The following is a 19622-nucleotide window of genomic DNA, read 5'->3' as shown; positions in this document are numbered from 1 at the left end:
ACGAACGAATTTTTGGAAACCAAAAAACGAACGCGTTGCAGTATGCAGCTCCAGAGTCCTGGCCATGTCAGCAATGGCCAAGTTGCCAGGTGGTGGCTGGCAAAGAGGATCGATTGCCGCTGCATGGGAATACTCGGCAAGGCCGGGTTCGCTGTGGGCGCTTGAACACTGGCTCAGCTCGTACTGATGATGCTATGCAGAAACAATACATATTTGGAGCGCCATCCGGAGTGCACAGCGAGTGTTGATGGCTGCTGAAAGTTTTCAAGCTGGCTCTCACTCAATGGATGTCGATGCCCTCTTGATGTTGCCGTTCTAGCATCTGATATCGGCAGCGCTAGGAACGTTTTCCCGACATTGGCACAATTGCACAGGCGCCATTATTACCGGGATGATCGACGCGCAGAGCAAAAGGGCAAATGTGGGCTTAACGTGCGTGCAAGCGAGAGTGAGGGCGGCAGGGAAGGACCCTCAGGGCCCCGATGGCGGAGCCGCTTGTCTGCTTCCGGCCTCGATTCGTCTTTCAAACCAGTTGTGGTGAATAGCGGCTTCGCAATGCGAGTCTGAGTTTACTTCCAACAAGGCTGCAGATCGTGAGGTTGCTCATCACCAAAGCCTCGAAGAGGCGGGCTTACCCCACGAGGACTGGCAGCGCTTTGCTGTTTAGCCGGAATCATCGCAGGGTGCCGGCGCTCCGTTACCTGGTGACTCGTGAGATTTGCCCAGATCAGAGGATGCAGAACCCTACGGCCGGCATGTCGATAGTGATGCATTAAGGAGCCAACAGACGCCTCGACATGCTTCCTGGTTCTCCCCCAAAATTACCAGACAGGAAGGAGGGCACACCATGTGCGTGGCCGAGGGCTGGGACAAAAATAGACGCGTATTCTTCGAAATGGCTTCCAGTCCCACTCGCCGTTGGCCACGGCCGCAAGCGATGCTCAGGATGCCGCAGTGTGCCGACTTGACCAGCCGAATGATCGCTGGCGGCCACGACAAAGAAGACTTCGTGTGGGATTAAGCTTGTCTCGCCAGGGACGGGGACATGACCGCTTGTGCTGCGGCCCACGCCTCGGTACCCTTGCCCAACTCACGTCGCTCTGACCATGGCGAGCCTCGTTGGTGCGTCTCCCGGAAGATCATGCACTAATGCCCTGCACAACAAATTGTCCGTTGCGTCGGGATGTTTGATTCGAAATGCCTCGCTCTGGCCGCTGCTTTGATCGGCCTCGTTCTGCACTCGCACTCGCGATGCAGCCACGACGTGTCCTTGTGGAGAGCATCGTACTCGCCGCGAGCATTCGCAACACCGGCTCACTCATTCAGTGCCTCCCGGGGCCACGGCTGCAGTCATTCTGTCATCTCCACCGTGGTCGCAAGATCCAGGGTGCCGGGACGAGTGCGAATCGCGCGACGCCCGGCTATTCGCTTCGAGGGGGGATTTTCCTTCATCAGATAACCCTGGCAGCTCATCTCTCATCTCCAGCGTCACCATGTGCCTGCCTGCCATGCTGGCCGCGGGCGGTGAGGAAGTCGTCATCACGGTACCCCGAAGTTCGTCGTATTGCTTGCGGACGCACTAGTTGCACGCCTGGGCAGGCTGTCCCTGCTGCTGCTACAATATTTGCTCTTTTTTCCAGACTGGCCGGACACGTGGAGGAGGGTGACACGAAGAGAGGCGGTTCGTCTTGGCTGCTCGCCCAGCGTGAGGTCACTAGCAGAGGGAACAGCATCATCGCATGGCGAACTAGAGGCCAACTGCTGGAGGATCGTGATGATTATTGCCTCGGGGGATGAACGGGCCCTGCTGATTGGAGCGGTGGCGGCCAGTTGCGACGTTGATTGGCCTCTTCCACGCACCCGGCTGCAGAGGGAGGCTTCCTTCAGCCCATGGCCTTCCAGAAGCCAAGCAAGCGGGACGACGTCGCCGGCTGCACAGAGGCCAGAGAGGCCAGAGGTTGGGCAGGGGCGGTCGGTTGTGCTGCTCGGCCAGGCTGCCTCAGGGCGAGGTCACGGGAGGTCACCAGGTCTCATCAGGGTGCCGTGGTGCAGGCGGAGAGGCAGGATGAAGGGTGACAGCAGGCCAACGTGGCTCCAGGGTTTAGCTGCAGGCGCTTGTTCTGATCGACCCGCGTCGCTCAGAGATCCTCCACAGACAAACGGGGCCAAGCCATGGCTCCAACGCCGCCATCCGCCCTCGCGGCGTCTCTTCGACCTCGCGTACGATGGTGCGAACGGAGACGGCTGCTGAATGAGGCCTTAGCGGTGAGGCCGGCACTGCTGCAGCGCTGCCTTTCCGCGCTTGCCTGCGTGCTGAAACGCTGTGGGAAAGACGCGGCCTTCTGGAGCGACTAGCAAGAGGAGAACGCCGTCGCAGAGACCCAAACCCTCGACCTCGACATCGTGATCATGACTCTGTGCTACCACAGGAGAGTCCCGCCGTCGGGTCGAGCGCCGGTAGCTTCCCGAGCGGCGAGTCAGGAGCGCTGCGGCGAGCCCAATGTGCCGTGTCGCTGGCCATGAGGGCGAGCATCTGCTCAACTGTCCGATCTCCTGTTGCACAAGCGTAAGCACCTGAAGCAGCACAAAGGGACTGGCAATGTCGACGCTGCTGATGGGAGTACTGGCGGACGAGGCATGATATTGGCTGGCGGCCGCCTCCCAATATCCATCGTCATGCCCCAAAGCGCTGGGCGATCCTCTTGCGCTGCGGGCTGCACTGCAGGCTGCGCTGCGGTTCGCTGAAGCAAGACAGACCTCGCTCCGCTGCTCAGCCATGCGCATCATCGTCGACAAGAACCCTCTAACAGTTCGCCCGAGGCCTTCGCAATTGTCCCCCGACTAATGGCTGCTGGTCTGCGTTAGGCCGTCAAATTGGATCCGTGCTCGCTGGGTTTAGGTAGCTTTGGTAGTCTCTGCCGTCGGCGCCATGCTCGCGTCTCAACTGCGTCCTCTCTCCCATTATTTCTCCTGGCGGGACGATGGTGCTATCCTAGCTAAGTTCGCCCGTCACGGCACAAAATGCCTCCCCTACCGCTTCTTCTTGGAAGCGACATGACAGGGCCGCCGGGGGGCTTAAAGCGTGCGGAAGGTGTATCACTGCGTGCCAGCCGCTGCTCGTCTCAGTCCCCTTCGGCAAACCCTCAGGGTGTCCCTCCGCTTCAAACACTTCCCCCTGCTGTCACAACGGGAAATGCGTAATCCTTCGTAAGCCTATTCAGTCTCTGTCTCGGCGCCTTGTTTGTTGCTCTGGCTGCGTGAGGTTGGTAGAGGGGGCATCCCCACCTCGGATATCAGGTCTTGATTCACTCGACTCCACTACTCAGGAACGCGTCCTCTTTCCCTCTTTCTACTCTCCCCCTTTCTCAAACACACAGTGCAGCGTGCAGTAAGTGCTCGCGGGCTCCCGTCGTCGATCGATCTCACCCGAGGGGCGTGCAGGTCTATCCTTCCTTGGAGCGTGCTCTTGTTGCCTCAAACTCCCCTCCAGCAACAAGTCGAGCCGGGCTCTGGGCAGGATTAGAAGCAGCTTAAGTCGCCGACTTAGACCGCACACCAGACGCACTGCGTCATCAGGAACTGGTGAGTGTGCATCACGGAGATTCCTCGCCCTCCCAACATCTGCTGCAGCCGAGGAATTTATCCGTTGCACTGAACAGTGGCCTGCGCGGGCGTGGGCGTCTTTCACAGTCCACTCGTAGCAGCGTGCAGCCGCACGACGAGTGGACCGGGCGAGGGCTCCTCTTGCCTGTGCTCCTGCGCTTCCTGGGGAGGGCCGATCTGCGGTGCATCACAGCCTGTCCTTGAGCGCTACCCAGGTCCCCTGGCATGCCTCCGTGGCCTCATTCCCCAAAAGCGCTCGATAGCCGGTGCGGTATAGATTGGCTGTCTGGGATGTGAGCGGATCGCTCGGCCACGGCATTTTTTGGGGGCTTGCGCATCTCCCTTCTAACTGTTCTTGTCCATCATCTGCATTACCGTTGGGGGAGCATTGAGTGTCCTTCTAACTGCCTTTGGGCTCTGGCTGCGTCAACATAACGGTCCGCCGCCCTGCCCACTGCTCAAGAGCAATTTGCAGCCCACACCAAAACAGGGCTCCACGTACCGGGGCCCCTCGCCGCTGTCTGACCCACCCCGCTGGCAACGGTTTGGTTGCCGCGGCCTCTCCCACACGACGACGGTGCTAGTCTAGGAGTGAGCAGAGCGTGCGTGCAGCGTGCTGAAATCTCGCCAACCGCTCGCCATCCTACTTGAACGCTTGTAGGCCCGACAATTCGTCCCGCTCTTGCAATCACGCCCCGAGGTCCTGGCGCCCTACGTCCTCTGCCCGTACCCGTACTTTTCACCCCCATCCACCCTCTGACCCCATTTCCTAACTTCCTCATTCTCTCACTTACTTTTCCCCTTCTGCGTTCCCTCTTTTGTTACGCAGATATTCTGCTGTGACCCGAGGACCATCGATGGCTATGCATCTTGCTAGCATGGTACACGGCAGCGGGAGGGAACGTGAGGCGCCCGTTCATCATCGTCATCTTCACCAACATTCGAATTTCTATCCTCATCCTCAGCAGCCGCTCCAGCGAGTGTACGAAGTACCCACCAGCGTTGCGGCGAGCCCATACTCCCATCTGCAGACCACCGAATATCAGTTTCAGCGCCACCCGCAGTCCCCACCATCGCCACCAGTCGAGGAGCAGAAGCCTTCATTGCCCTCGATATCAAGTCTCCTAGTCATTGCAGGTGACGCTGAGAAGGCCGCGTCCGAAACAGGTGAGCCTACTCCTATGACATTGTGGCTTACTCCATTAAGTACTCACAACGGCTTTACAGCAGGCCAAAGTCCCAAGTCACAGCAAAACCAGTTCCAGCAACAACAGCAGTCATCTCCCCAGATCAAGCAGGAGCCGCAGAGAGCAGCCCAGCAAGTGCATCAGGCAGAGAGCCGTCCCGACCAAGCGGCGCATGCTTTCGGTCCTGCGATCGTGAGCAACCCCAGAATGACCCTGCCTCCTACGCCTCCAATGCAGCCGGACTCGGTGGTTGACGGCAACCAGTCTCCGTCGGCTGCATCTAGTCACTCAGCCGTCTCCGCGCCGTACTTCCTGGGCCAGTCTCTAAACAACATGGAGCCTCACCAACAGCGGCAGAACGTCCCATCCGCACCACCAGGAAAGCGCCACTCACTACCTTCCCAGCCTTCAATGTCTCCTTACAACGCTTCCGCGTATTCTCACTCTCCGTACGCCGCCTCTCCGGGCGCAGCTTCCACTGGATCCTTCTACTCACCCGAAACACATGCCTTCAACTCGGTCGGCATGTACGGACAGCGACCTCTCCCATCCAACTTCCAGCCGCAGACTATGCCACTACCAGTCCCAACAGGCACGGCAAATGGATCTAACCCGTGGCAGCACCACCACTATATCAGCGCGTCCAGCCAAGCGGCCTTCCCGCAATCTCAGGATCGCTATATTTGTTCCACCTGCAACAAAGCATTTTCGCGACCAAGCAGCCTTCGGATTCATAGCCATAGCCATACGGGCGAGAAGCCTTACAAGTGCCCACAACCTGGCTGTGGGAAGGCTTTCAGTGTACGCAGCAACATGAAACGACATGAGCGGGGCTGCCATGCTTCAGCAAGCACCTCCATAACGACGGCATCATGAAACTTATCAAATTCTCAACATTGTATCGGAAAGTGGGCGAGGTTCTGCTTTGGCGTTGTTCGGTCCGGCTTCGGTTGACTGCGAATGTACCTGGATTCAGCGAGGGGGAATTCATTCGTTTCTGGCATTCATTGCCCAGCGTGATACCATCGGACGGCACCTTACTCGGCGTTCACTATGGGAGGCGTTCAATCCATTTTTCTCAGCATATTCACCGGAGTCATTGAGATTTTCCTGGCTACCCTTTGAGGCATTCTTCAGCCTCAAATCTGCTCGAACAGTTTCGGCCCTTGATCGAATTTTATATTCCCTATTTTCACAAAAACTCTATTCGCATTTAACCGCAAAGTTCCTAGAGGATGGTCCACAAGATCCCGCAAGGGACTGCTGGGATGGTTCTATGGATGGCTTCATTTTGTATGTATTATAAAGAATTACGCATAAGCATTTAGTGCTTTTCGTGTGTGTGAAAACATCAGAATCAATATTAGTGAACAGTATGGGTTATCCCGGTTGTGTACGTACTCTCTTGAATCAGGTGGTGAAATAAGGTATCGTACAAAGTTCGTTTGCATTAACTGTGAGTCTCCATATGGCCAATGCTTTGCGCACTCCAAACTGATTTTGTCAGGACGAAATTGAATCGGAGCCCGCCTTATATTTGATTGCAATAATGTCAACAATGGATGACCCATGACCACGCTGTCGCGTATTGATGCTACGTTCTCCACCTACCGCTGCGCTTTGGAAACAATATATCTACCATTACGACGCCCAGCCCATCAATCGCGAGAAATCCTTCCTTTGAAGGCAATACTTGGTCAGCCTTTTTGAATTTAGACGCGTATACCTTGAGAGTAGGAAGCGCCATTCGATATGCACTCGTGTAAAGATACCAAGATCGACTCCCCCTTGATAATGTCATTTGCCAGAAGCCGCGTTGACCGACTGGCACAGGAATAACAGGGAGCTTACAGAGACTTCTGCTCATGCGCAAGCCGAATTCACCAGGCTCACTCGCATGAGGTATGTTATGCTGTCTTCGTTCGCTCACCACTGTTTAGCTTTCTCGAAGAGTATCCGGCATTTAGACACGTCGTAACTGTTTCGTTTTATCGCCTCCCTCCTCGATATCCCCGCCGAGCCACCCCTCTTACGGCAGTTAGTACAATGCATATAGGTTCGCGGTTCTGCAGGAATAATCTTGCCGTTCTGAGGCATCTTCGTTCAACTTTGACCGCTTCAATCATCGGAGCAGCCGCGAGGATACCAAAGCAGTAAAATGGCGCGACCACCTCGATTGAGCACAACATGAAACAGACGTCACGAAATTATTGTCAACGCGTATTTTCGACCACAAGAATGGGGAAGATACACGAGCGATGCATGATCTCTCCTTGCTAGTGAATATACCATAGCTTGATCCGACCAACTTGAAGCTCGAACATTAAACGAAAACTCCTGAATCTGTGTCCTCAAACGGCAATAACGTTCGCGCTTCGAGTTCCACTTAGCGAATACACATTCCTTCTTGCCTCAACGGTCCTTTCTCGGTCTTGTGAAGCTGAATGCAGCTCTCTCGGGATGTGTGACACATTCAAGCTTTGGAAGGTTAGGTGCCTTATCCCCCGCGCGCCACACGACGTCTATTCAAAGACGCAAAAAACAATCAACATTCAACTGTGCGCTCGTGTCGTCTCTACGCGAACCCGACGGATCCGTTGATCATCGTTTCATTTGATTAGCAAGCGAAGTGTCGAGGACTTTTGTGGCGGCCTGTGTGGCGGCCTGTGTGGCGTTGAGGGCATTGTGCTATTCACTGCGCTCGCGAAAAAGGCAAGCATCTCACCGCACATCACAGATGTGATGTGAGGGCGATCACGATCGATTCGGAGGATCCTCAGGTACGGCTCGTCCTGGCTTCCGAATTCAGAATAAATATCGATCGAAATTCTATGACGTGCAGCCTACTGCTGACATGAACGGATCCAGAAGACACTTGGAGTCCTCCAAACATCTATGCCTCCCTGCAGGTCTAGCTAACAAACGGGACTCGCTTTTTTAGGGTACGTCAAGATTAAGCTCTGCTCGCTTGTGAGCCGTTTTAGAAGCAACAGCAGCGGGTACAGCCCACTGTGTGAAACGACGCAACAAAAAAGCAACTGTGGCAGACTCCCTCTGCCCTGTTCCCAGCATTAGCCCTCGGTCTCGCAAAGAGACAGACTTACGAAAAAGCAAAAGCCCGCTCAAGTTCCTCCCCGCGACGGGCTCGGGGCCTTCGGGGCCGTTCGCCGTATGCCGCCATCCAGTGCAGCTCGGGGCTGGCGATAAATTGGGAAAGGGGCGCAATGCGATGTCGGTCCTGTCTCCCGTTGTTGGGCCGCAAAAAGGAACTATTTCACACACGTCAATTTTCGACATACCGATGTAGCTGAATTCATCGAAATGCAGCAAGCCGAAGAAGCAACAAAAGGCCCTATTTCGACTTCATCGTATGATGTCCTCGTCATCTTTCATCTCTCTCCCTCTTCTCTTTGCACCAGCGCTCTTTGCTTCTGTCTTCTGACAAGGAGGGCGCCGAAAACCAGTGCGTCGCCTGGAATCGGACCAAAAGTCTGCCAAACTTATCAAAATTCAGAAAGCCAAATGCATGCAGTCTCTAGTGGAGTGGCGTCGACTCACAGCTGCACGCGATGTCGCACATCACAGCGTCCAGCATTCATCCCTGAACCAGACATCTGCCCCATCCTCTCAAAAAGCGCCACCTTTGCCTTTTCTTTCAACTTTTGACCGATGTTTGTGAGAGACATTTCTAGCCCTTCTCCACTCCTCACCGAGAACGTGGGAATCCACTTGGCTACAGGGATCATCGAGGGAAAGGAGGCCTCGCGTGGCCGCATAAGGTTTCGAAGATGCTGATGACCCTTTTCGTGTCACTTTCGGTCAAGTGCGGACTATTGGAATTGACCGATGTCTTCGATTGTTCGTTTATCTGCTGATTTCTACATATTGCTGTGCGAATTGTCGGGTTCCTGGAAGACTTCCCATGCATATGCTGGGGGATCCTTTCAACCCTTCCTTGTGTTCAGCATCCGCACTTCAGTGGACGGAAATAGTTCCTGCGAAACGTATCACAAGCATTCGCTCCTCCAGCGACATACTACTACTGAAGTCGGCCGCGCAATATCCACGCCTATGCGATAATGCGATGATTCTCTTGCCATTCAGCACTAAAGAACCCTGAAGACAGAAAGAGGAGAAGGCGTTTGACCGAGGATCCGCTAACGTTGTCAAGTCAACTCAGTTCGGCCGATGGACTCACTAGTGTCACAACGTCATCAGTCATTTCACTGCACTCCATGCACTCCATGCACTCCATGCGTGCGGGCTCGGAACTAGCAGATTGCATGCTGAGGAAAAAGGAGGGATGATCGGAACGTTTGGCGTTGGGATGACCGCGGGAGCCAAAAACGGAGATGCTGGGTGGAAGGCGGGGATGGTACGACTTCGCGTAGAGAAGGGATGCAGGGTTCATCGATGTTGGGAAGGTATGATGGTGGGGAACGACTAGCGGCTGCAGATGAAAAAGCGAAGGGAGATTGGGAAAATAGAGATGGCTTGTTGTTGATGAGATGTCGGACTCTGCAGTAGGCGGTGTAGTTTGGGATGTGGAGATTGTTTCCAGGTTATTGGGACGATTGGAAGGATGTGAATGTACAGCTGTATTGGTACTACGTATGACTTTCTAAAGTTTGGAGCGCTAAGAAGCATCTCTTATCCACGGTGATTGGTCGAGGTCATCGAAAATGCAAAAAAAAATAATTCGTGAGCCAAAAACGACTCCGTATATGCAGAATGTTTGCCACGGCATCTGCATGCTATTGCAAGTTGCAGGCTTTGAGCGACCGACAGACACTCAACCCAGGGTAAGTGAAGATGATCACTGTTCTAGGGTTAGCGAAGTCCCACGGGGTAGCCTCCGCAATCTCGAGGTGTTCTGATCGGGTGTCGTAAGGCACAATTCAGGAACGAGGGGCAGAACTCAGGAACGAGAGGCGAATTTCCGCCTCAAGTTCCACCCGAATACTTCCATGCCCTGCAGACAGGCTCACAATTCCCAAGCCTCCTCTTGACTCTCGTCCGCGCCCAAACCCAACCATGAGCTCCACGAACCCCATCCGTGCTTCCTCTCACCCGGCAGCCTGCATTCCTCTATCTCCTCTTTCGTCACGCTCTTCCACTCATCCAGCGGTATCCACCCGATATACGCGCGATCCCCGAAACCACCAATCCAATACACGTCCTCAACGACCAACCTCACCCACTTACTCTCATGGATTCTGTTCCCAGGGAGCCATGCTGCAGCGTCAGGGTGATATTTCACAAAACAGGCAGCTACTCGTTGACTGCTTATTTCCTCCGGCGTAAGATACTCGAGATGTCCCACGAGCGAATAACGTGGTAGAGACGCGGCGCTATAAGGTCGGTGACGTGAATACGGAGGATGCCATCTCAACGACAGGGTAATATTCGAGCCTGCAGCGACATTTTTGAAGCTCGTTGCAATCGAAATAGCGAGAATTGTTGGGTTTCCAGTACTCGGCTCGCAGTCCCCAAAGTAGTCCATCAACCCTATGGGCGTGCCAGAGACATCTAAAGGGCGGTTTTCAGCCCTCTGTGTAGAAGGGAAGATAGTCGAGAGGGTGCCAATAGTCTCGAGGTGTAGGATGCGGCGAGCTTGGATGGCGGATTCGTGAACGGTAGGGATCTTGTAGGTAGAGTCTTCGAGTGGCGCCGCGTTCTCGAAGATGTGTTGAAGTGGAGGGAGGTTAGAGGCAGATGTGAGAGAAATGAGAGTGAGTATGGCGGTTAAGGGATGCATTGTGGGCGCAAAGCGCTCTAAGAAGCTGTGGCATAAGCAAGAGACCTGGTGCTATGCTTGAGTGTGGTGTTTGGGTCAGTGGTATTGAGATTTTGATGTGCTAAGTATCAGGTCGAGCTTCCGTCGCAGTAGCGCATCACAAGACTGAAGAGGGGTGTTTAGCGGGATGTTCCGGATAAGATGTTCCTCATGCACATGAAGTAGTGAACGAAAATATGTCAATATGGTGAGGAACAAGAAGAATTCAATCACTTTTCAGCCCCTTCTGTCACCTAGGCATTCATGAAGACGAGAATTGTGGCAGCTCGAAGGATGTGCAACTTAGAGAAGCTTACCTAATGCTTACACGTGATTAAGTCTTGGCTCGGTTAGCAACCACATTTCGAAACTCCGCGTTGAGGGCCTCAAGAGTCATCCACCACCTACGGACGCAACAGCAGCCTGTAAGTTCATCGCTATCCACACTGCAATTTCTACAGGACTCTACTTCGAAATTATGACAGCCTCTGCGACACTCTGCTACTTTTGCGACCACCGCTGACGAGCCATTTGCAACATAGAAATCTCTTTAATCGCAGCAAGCACTCCTTATCAAACACACCGCATCCACCGACCGCAGTCATGGGTAAAGTTCACGGATCTCTCGCACGTGCCGGAAAAGTCAAGTCTCAGACACCAAAGGTACGCCAAGCCGAATTTTGACGGACATTTGTGGGCGGACGTTGGAAGGGTGTCTGCTTTGCTAGGAAGATGAACACAACCATATTTTTAATGGAGCATTTTTGCCGGCGTCTTAGGGACAGAAAGGGCTGACGATCCGTGTCTTATAGGTTGAGCCCCAGGAGAAGAAGAAGACCCCCAAGGGCCGAGCCAAGAAGAGGATAACCTATACTCGCCGATTCGTCAACGTCACCATGACTGGCGGCAAGCGGAAGGTGAGTAACCTCCCAGCATATCTTGTGCTACTTTTGAGCCGGAGGCTAATGTATATATAGATGAACCCCAACCCAACTTCATAATCGGATCGTCTTGGAAGGGATGAAGCAGGCACGAACACAATCAGCTAGAAACCTTCTGTCATGGGTTTCAATTTCCTCGGGATGGCTATGACTCTAGATCAAAGAACTCGGGATGCTTGGCTCGAGACGGATGTGGACGTCGCATGTCCGCTTGAGAGAGGGTCCCAAGCTTTTGGGAGGAAAGGGGCATATTCATGGCGTACGATGTACATTCGGCTTTGCATGGCTAAACTATGAAATCAAGGCTCCTTGTGTTTTGATCCTGCCTTATGCTCGTGATACTGGCAGAATCCTTTCACATGTAGTTCACTTCTCGTGGTGGCCCGTAGAGGATGTCGTCTGCTCTCGTTCTCTAACTGTACACCTCTTTTCGGCAAACTCTTACCAAATGACCCCCATCGCGCAATCCAGACCACTTCGTCCCAGTGAGGCGTAGTTCATATAAAATTCTCGGTGAGTGATTGGCGATGACTCTGGTTGGCTGTGCCCGAGTTCCAAGCCAAGAGATTCGGAAGCGAATGCGATCGACGTCATCCCAACCTCACCTCTTCGTGCATCTTCATTTCACGTCCGGAGTGAGAACCAATAGAGCATTACACCACCACGAACAGTAGTTATGTTCAAGAAACTATTTGGAGAAGTATGTCCTCTTTAATTGACCTTCAATCCCACAACACTAACGGTTTCCCTAGCACGGCGCGAAAAACGTCGTAACTCTATTCCACAAGCCGTCTAGCCAACCATCGACCCGCGTGCTCACCCTCCTCAAGCAAGCGAATGCGCAGTCAGTAGCCCATGCAACTGAGGATCAAGCAAGCAGCCATCAGGCCCAGAGTAAGCTAGAACGGGCCGAGTTCACTCTCGACGTAACGGAAGCCCCTCCAACAGCCGATCAACTCAAGAACATTCTCGAGTATCTTGGGAGCCCATTGTCTGGGGCTGCTGGGAAGGTTATTAGAGGTGCGGTGGATGAATCAGACGCAATGAGGAAGTTGAAAGAGGATGCTGATGCGTTCCAGCGGCCTTTGGTATGGGACCTCACAATCTTAGTGGCTTCGCTTCACTGATCATGATGTGACTAGGTCGTGGACTGGCATCAAGGAAAAGCAGGTGCGCTATGAAATCCCTCTTTAAGAGTATCCTGGGCTAACACGTCTAGTCGTCGGCGAGAATGAGTCGGAGATATTAGCCCTCCTTCGATCCATTCCCAAGGAAGTTGACAAGGCATGACGTGTAATAAAGCTGTAATTTGTGCGTATTACCACTATAATGTACTATCAGATTCTTAGTTTTGAGCGGTTCTCAGATTGATATACTCTGAGCTGATTTGTTGCCATTGGTCATCCAGAGTGATGGGACAAACGGCGTTCGCGCCAGCAACGGGTAGTTGCAATTGCGCTCAAACGACTGCTTTCATACAGCATTTTGAAAACGATATTTTACATCGGTTAGCTGATTACAGACGGCACCTTAGATGGCACGTTCGCAGGTAAAATTCCCAATCAACAACACCCTCCTTGTGTAGACACTCTGAGCAAGCATCGGAGGGAGGGCTGATAGCGTCAGCATCTTAACTCTCCTTAATACAATTTGTGAATATCTCCAAGAGCATACACAGGCATGTGACGCCTCTCGGTGACCGCAAGTACAGGTGAGCAGACGGTTGGCGGTGAGACGACGGTGTGGCTCTTCAAAGTATCGCGACTTTCACCACATCACGACCTCGTTGCTAACGCGCGTGCCTTCCCTCTCCGCCTCGAGGTGCGGCCACAACACGGCGCCCGCTCTCTCACCTTGACCTCTATAACACGACTTCCTTTTCCCACCCGTGGGCCCCCTGCAACTTCCTCTTTTCTTCACTGCCATTTCCTTTGGCGTTAGGGCGTCAACTTGGCTTCTAATTGCCCTACTCAAGAACCCTCGCACCTTCTGCATCGGCCTCGAGCCCATTGCTTCCTTCCTCTACTTCTCTATTGTTGACACCAGGGATTTTCGCCCTTCATGGCCAATTCGTCACCGCCAGCGACTGCCACAGCTGCAATCTGTGCCCCATCTCCGGCCGACTCAGAGAAGACGGTGGTTCCGTTTACTACCCCGCCGGCATCTGAGCAGATGGCTGTACCAGACTCTGCATCGTCCAACTGCCCTGGCAAGGCCTTGTTCTCGACCGACTTGAACCGACGGCCACCAAGGACACTCAAGCCACCCTACCCACCGGTCATTGCTCGTGGATATGCCGACCAAAAGCAGGCTGTCGCCGACTATGCCCACTTCTGGCGTAGCAAATATCCTGACCAATACCAGTGCTTCTTCCCTCTGTGCGGCTGGACCATCAACGACCTGTGGGATGACTGGGATATCCACGTCGACTCACCGTCATTCCTTGAGCAGGTCCTGGTATTCATCACGTGGGAAAACACCCACCACGCACGGGGTTACGCCCATGTGTGGGCTACTGCGAACAAAGACCGCTTCTTGAATATTGTCTGCGGTGATATAAATGAGCTCCAAGATCCCGCCGGTGAACTCGCTACTGTCGATAAGGTCTTCGTCAGTGGTGAAACCAACTTGTTCCCTCATGTATTCCTGTGGCACGTCTTCAACATCATGAGGGTGAGCATCCACAACGTCAACAGGAAGCAGCACGAAGAAGCTCAGAAGCATCACGAGACTACCGCCGCGGAGACAGCTACTAAGAAAGCTGAGAATATTACTGTCCCGCCAGAAGCCGTGGCAGTGCTCCAGCCTGCCAGGGCGTCTGCCGGGAGTGTTTCTAAGCATCAGGCCGTGTCTGGCAGTGTCGCAAGTAAGTTAAATCCCTTGGGGAGTCCTTTTGGGCTTGGACTGACATATTTGACAGAGGCCACCCCCCCTATGCAGCCACCCGCCATTCCGCTACCGGTTACGCATCCGTCTATATTCGCGCCAGCTGCCCCTACTATCCGCGGCCCCATTCCACCGTTTAGGCAAAACGCACCACTTCGAGGTGGTTATCACAACCAACCAGCCGGAGGGTCAATGAGTATTAACCCTACTATGCCCACTATACCACCTATGCCTCCTGTCCACATGAACCAACCCCAAGTGAGGTATCCAAAAAATAGGAATATGCGGTCGGCGTCTGGCTCGTACATCCAAGGAATCCCAATGCCACAGTCTAGCATGCCTGGTGGATGGGCTGAGAACGTGCCCGTGCCTCATACCGGTCAACCGTCTCGACAGACTTCAGGCGCCATGTCAGCCGTGCACTCGCCTCGATACAGCCAGCCAGTTCCTATTTCCCAGTCGGTGATGCACTCCATGAATCCTATGGCGCCTTTTCCACCGAATCCTACGTTTGGGCCTCCAATGAGCGGACCGAATCAGATGCCGTACACACCCATGATGAACCCCGCAATGATGGTACAACAGACCACACCATTCGGTAGCCCAGCAATGGAACCCGGCCAGCAGAACTACGTTTACGGCTCCTCTACTCCGCGCGGTGTGCCGATTGGTGATGTGACCAACAACAATTCACAATATCCGTTCATAGGCCCTCCACGAATGGATCAGCGCGGAAACATGCCTCGCCGAGGTAGCCGTGCCGACAAGCAGCAAGGCCTCTACAATCCCTACGGCTCGGATAGGCCTGATTTCTCTCACATTCCCGCACAGCCCACTAGCAGGAAGACGGGACGTAATAGTTTTTCTAATCAACCTAACCGTGGCCGAAAGGCCTCAATTGGTTCTTATAACCGCAATGCATATGGGCAAAACCCAGATCCAGGTGACTTCAATTTCCAGCGCCAGGGTGCCCGCCAGCCGGAGGTTATACAGGATTCTCCCTACGGCCAGCGCGGCTACAAAGACGAGGTTGACTTCAATATAACTCAAGACCGGGAGCGTGGTTGCGACGAGGGCTTCATTGGAGACAAGAATGATTTTGTCGACTTCCTTTGGGTCGTGGAATTCCCTGTCCACATGAAGGATGACGCTATTAGGAGGTTATTCGAGGAGGCCACCGGCGTCAAGGTTACCCAAGTGCGCATGCTAACTGATAAACGACACATGCCGATAGCATACGTTCAGTAAGTAACTTACTTTCTCGTACCTAGATCAACTACTAACTTTGGGGAGCTTTAATACCCCTGCGGATGCAAAGAAAGGTCTGAAAGTCAATGGCCAACTGGTTGGGGGTAAGAGTATAATTGTGAGGGTTCCGAAACATTTCTACATGGTGAAGGATCCGAATTCGAAGCGTCAATGGACGGCCAACTACTATGAGCCTCGTCAGCCAGGACCCCAATCTCTTGCCAAGGGAAAACATCGAACAGCGCATGGCGCACAGAATATTCTCGAGAATGACAGATTACCCAATGCTCCCGGGCCAGCTTACTCTCCGCAAGATGCGAGGAGTGACCTACAGCGCCGAACTAGCCAAGACCTTCCCATGATGCGAGGCAGCCCTGAGGCGCGCAAGTCGAAGAAGCAGCCATACACATCCCCGACGAAGGTGAAAATTTTTCAGGAAGATCCTGGAGAGATTAATGTCAAGGAGAGCGCCTCAACGGCCCTAACTACAAAGGACAAAGAAGAATTCGTCATGGTACAATCCTCTTGTGCGTATGTTGCCGATAAAGTGCAAACCCCAGCGCAACAACCTACAATCGCCGAGGCTCCGTCCATTACCGTGGTTGAGAAAAAGACACCTGTCACGCCTAGGGCCGAAGAGACACATCAAGTTGATACCGAGACCCAATCGGTGACTAATTCACTCTCCCCAACCCAAGAAATTCCCCAACAGATCGAAGGAATCATTAAAGCAGATCCTCCTAAGCGCGCTCTACCGCCACCACCGGAGCCGACCAACCATACACCTAAGTCCCCACCGACTAACGAACGTCTCGATTTAAATAACTCTGATCACGAGACCACTGTGGAAGGGTCTCTTGCAAAGCCGCCAACACCGGTCGAGGATCCCCCTCCAGCGAGCCCCCTCCAGGACGAGCTTGATCGTGACATCCAGGTCCGAGATAGCGAGGAAGCTTCGGACGACGACCCGAAGAACGACGTTAGCTTTCATTCAGCGAAGGAGTCTCTGTCCGATTCTGAAAAGCACGACGAAGCAAAAGCCACAGCCCTTCCGGGCACAGACGGACAGCCCCAGGACATCACAGGGGCACCAACCTTGTCCACCAGTGCTGAGAACGAGTTGGGCGAACAAGCGAATGACACCCCATCCACCATGAAGTCGCCAGCAATCGAGCAGAAAGCACTTGCAATTACAGGCGCACTCGTGGTGGAGACTCCTCGAGAGCCTACTTCTGATGTTACACAAGCGCCAGCTAGCCTCGAGAAGAAACCAGGACCGAAACAGACCGAGTCCCTTTTCCCCATGGCAAAGTCCAAAAACCAGAAGAAGAAGGAAAGGAAGGAAAAGGAAAAGGCGAAGGCGAAGTCAAAGGCTAAAACCGCTGAAAAGTCCACCTCATCCAACAAAGCAACCGAAGGAAATGCTGGAAAGGATAAAGGTGCTTCGTCTCTAGCTACAACTGCGAGTGAAGCTGGAACGATTGAGCAAGAGGTCAAATTCCCTTCAGCTCCACCGCAATCTTCGAGGTGTTTGGCATCCGTGAGAGGGTCAAATTTTGCGGCTCACATGAAGGATGTGGGCGTCTTGGTCACTGGAGACAAGGTTGACGTGATGGGAGGCAGTGGTGAGTCGGTCACCGACCCTGGCCAGCTTGACATGGAGGTAGAGGATACAGTGTTAGGAGGTAAAGAATCCAACCCCTCTACTAAGAGCAAGGATGATACTTTACGCTTATTGCTTCAGACCTCTCTCCAGTGCACTCCTCTATCGCCTCCAAAGTCTTCGGCAAGTGCGCAGTCTCATAAATCTACGGCCATGCAAAAGCCAACACCAGCTTCAGCTCCAGGAGAGCCATCTGCGAAGGATATGGAAGTACAAGAAGAAGCAAAGAAAAAGAAAGCGATTCGTGATAAGGTTGCCATTCCGAAACTCAATCTCACTGCTCGTAAGCCTTCGCCTTCTGGCACTGGCCCAGCGAGTGATACTACATTACATTCAAAGTTCTCGAGCACCGTTCCAAGCCCCGTCGACGGAGATGACAAGGCAGGGGTGACAGAGGGTCAAATTTTACAGATGAAGCAAGCTCTTCCACATATGTTGCGTGCGAATGAAAAAGGTATGTCGCTCTGCGCAGAAATGACACACGAAGCTAACAGTGTTGAAGTCTTTGCAGAATCTAAGAATGTTGAGGATCTTCCAGCAAAATCTCCTTCAGGGTCAGTATCAGCTGCGAGCTCCGACACTGTTCGACCAGAACCATTCTCCCCAAGCCCAACGGCTGCCGACTTCTTCACACCAATGCAGACGCCGAGTACCCTCCCGAACCAGGCTCCTACTACACTCCCTCCCTTTGAACAAGCACAAGCTAAGAAGTCCAAGAACAAGAAGAAGAAGAAGAAAGCATCTGTTATAGCTCCTCTTGAACTGAGTGGACCACAAACTTCATCTGGTTCGTCTAGGAAGCGAGTTTCTATCTTGGCTGAAGATGCTGACATAAAATTGGCAGAGAATGTCTCCGAGGAAGAGAATGCGCCGTTCATGGATCAGATACAACAAGTTGATGTTCTTAAGGGGAACAACAGGAGTAGACGCAAATCAACCGTCTCGTATTATCCTGTCCAGCCAGCCGCTCCTTCGCCTACCATACTGGAGAGTGAGAAGGTTAGTACACCAGCCAAAGCAGGCTTTACAATTATAAGTCCTACTTTTACTAACGGCGTGACAGAATCTGGAATTCATGCTTCAAGAAGTTAAAGCCTACCAAAACGACAAGGAGACTAAATACCAACCGGAAGCTGAAAAACAGTGGGAAGCTCAACGAAATCTGCCGGAGTCACCACGGAAGGATATGGATTTCCAAGAAGTCACCGATCTTATCAAAGGCAAACAGATACATCCAGGTTTTCACCGGTTGGCAACCGATGATGGAGTTTTTGGGAAGGTGTCTCCCACCCCAGATGATCCGTCTCTCTTCTGAGATGGGGCGAGACTTCTTGGCTCTTTCTTCCGAGACTGTTTGGAGTAGTGAGGACTTACCAGGTTTCTGTGGGTATGGCCTCAGGGTGCGCTGGGGCGTTGTATAACAGGGGGGTTCAGAGACAGGGATATGTGGTCCTTTGGGGCGTATAACGGCGGCGTAGTCTGACACTTGTTGATACCCCAATTTCTTGCCTCAACAGTGTCCACATTGCACGGGCGTGGCTTAACATGGTCGGACCAGGGTTTCTCAGATACATGAATGTAGATTGAAGTTCTTGAATATTCTTTATGCATATTTGCGTGGAGTACTTGCTTCTTCCACACGATGTTTACCGGGGCAGATGCACTTACCTCGTGCGTGTGCCACTGTAGATTCGGAACTACGTCATGTCAAGATTTGTTCCGTGAAACACTGGCTTATCTCTATTCCGCTGGCGCTTTCAGAGAAGACTTCATAGAAGGTCGCGGTTACCCTTGAGTTAGGTATTTTTATGTGGATCTCTCGAGGTTAACAATGGTCTGGGTACTATGCATGAGAGATTCTTGCTAGAAGATCCGTTCGTTGTTAATTTTGGCCATTGAGAGGCTGTTCCACAGGCGCTAAAAAAAAATTTAAAAAAAAAAACAAGTCCCTTCCTTCAAGGCCCTAACAGAGCAAAAAACTACGCTGTGGTCCCGACGAGGGTCGAACTCGCGACCTTGGCGTTATTAGCACCACCTGCTTGTGAGTTAGAATCTTGGACTACAGGCTGCTGTTCCTGTCACTTACGCTCTAACCAACTGAGCTACGGGACCCGAACTACTTTTTGAACTGCTTTTGAGTTTTCAAAAAAAGTTCAATATCTATAGTCAATTGGCGAAGGACAATTCGTCAAGAGATGGACCCATTTAAAAAAAATTCCGCAGAGGGGCTGAGCACTGGCCACCAACACACTCCTTGATGCGGCCACGAACCTTTGAAATTTTACGACTTCTTGATTTTAACACTAGGATAAAAGTGG

General features: G+C 52.9%; 6 protein-coding genes and 1 non-coding gene across 7 annotated transcripts; 5 read left to right on the top strand and 2 right to left on the bottom strand.

The window, feature by feature from the left end:
* Positions 1-1493: 1493 nt before the first annotated feature.
* Positions 1494-2899, top strand: BDR25DRAFT_378062 (uncharacterized protein; the record flags this gene model as incomplete). Its single annotated transcript, XM_033697523.1, has 4 exons — positions 1494-1554; positions 1641-2220; positions 2264-2566; positions 2866-2899. The coding sequence occupies 4 exons, from the start codon at positions 1494-1496 to the stop codon at positions 2897-2899; spliced, it is 978 nt and encodes a 325-aa protein (XP_033542729.1).
* A 1427-nt stretch (positions 2900-4326) lies between these two features.
* Positions 4327-5883, top strand: BDR25DRAFT_80726 (uncharacterized protein). Its single transcript, XM_033699079.1, has 2 exons — positions 4327-4770; positions 4831-5883. The coding sequence occupies exons 1-2, from the start codon at positions 4461-4463 to the stop codon at positions 5664-5666; spliced, it is 1146 nt and encodes a 381-aa protein (XP_033542728.1). The 5' UTR covers positions 4327-4460; the 3' UTR covers positions 5667-5883.
* A 3494-nt stretch (positions 5884-9377) lies between these two features.
* Positions 9378-10811, bottom strand: BDR25DRAFT_294435 (uncharacterized protein). Its single transcript, XM_033688782.1, has one exon. The coding sequence runs from the start codon at positions 10546-10548 to the stop codon at positions 9775-9777; it is 774 nt and encodes a 257-aa protein (XP_033542727.1). The 5' UTR covers positions 10549-10811; the 3' UTR covers positions 9378-9774.
* Positions 10812-10960: 149 nt separating this feature from the next.
* On the top strand, positions 10961-11827 carry BDR25DRAFT_306385 (ribosomal protein S30). The gene is made up of 4 exons (XM_033690616.1): positions 10961-10991; positions 11109-11229; positions 11379-11483; positions 11544-11827. Exons 2-4 carry the CDS (start codon positions 11170-11172, stop codon positions 11565-11567), a joined length of 189 nt encoding a protein of 62 aa, XP_033542726.1. The 5' UTR covers positions 10961-10991; positions 11109-11169; the 3' UTR covers positions 11568-11827.
* Positions 11828-12119: 292 nt separating this feature from the next.
* BDR25DRAFT_306384 (uncharacterized protein) lies at positions 12120-12863 on the top strand. The gene is made up of 4 exons (XM_033690615.1): positions 12120-12207; positions 12260-12595; positions 12650-12677; positions 12727-12863. The coding sequence occupies exons 1-4, from the start codon at positions 12184-12186 to the stop codon at positions 12795-12797; spliced, it is 459 nt and encodes a 152-aa protein (XP_033542725.1). The 5' UTR covers positions 12120-12183; the 3' UTR covers positions 12798-12863.
* A 681-nt stretch (positions 12864-13544) lies between these two features.
* BDR25DRAFT_378060 (uncharacterized protein) lies at positions 13545-18619 on the top strand (the record flags this gene model as incomplete). Its single annotated transcript, XM_033697522.1, has 5 exons — positions 13545-14373; positions 14428-15637; positions 15687-17758; positions 17807-18303; positions 18368-18619. Exons 1-5 carry the CDS (start codon positions 13569-13571, stop codon positions 18617-18619), a joined length of 4836 nt encoding a protein of 1611 aa, XP_033542724.1. The 5' UTR covers positions 13545-13568.
* Positions 18620-19291: 672 nt separating this feature from the next.
* Positions 19292-19416, bottom strand: BDR25DRAFT_t44. Its single transcript has one exon. It is a non-coding gene; the product is annotated as a tRNA-OTHER (tRNA).
* Between the last annotated feature and the right edge of the window lie 206 nt (positions 19417-19622).

Source organism: Lindgomyces ingoldianus (assembly GCF_010093535.1).
Source record: "Lindgomyces ingoldianus strain ATCC 200398 unplaced genomic scaffold BDR25scaffold_36, whole genome shotgun sequence".
Classification (NCBI taxonomy): domain Eukaryota; kingdom Fungi; phylum Ascomycota; class Dothideomycetes; order Pleosporales; family Lindgomycetaceae; genus Lindgomyces; species Lindgomyces ingoldianus.
Note: the sequence above shows the minus strand (reverse complement) of the source record. Positions and strands in the feature narration are given on the sequence as shown.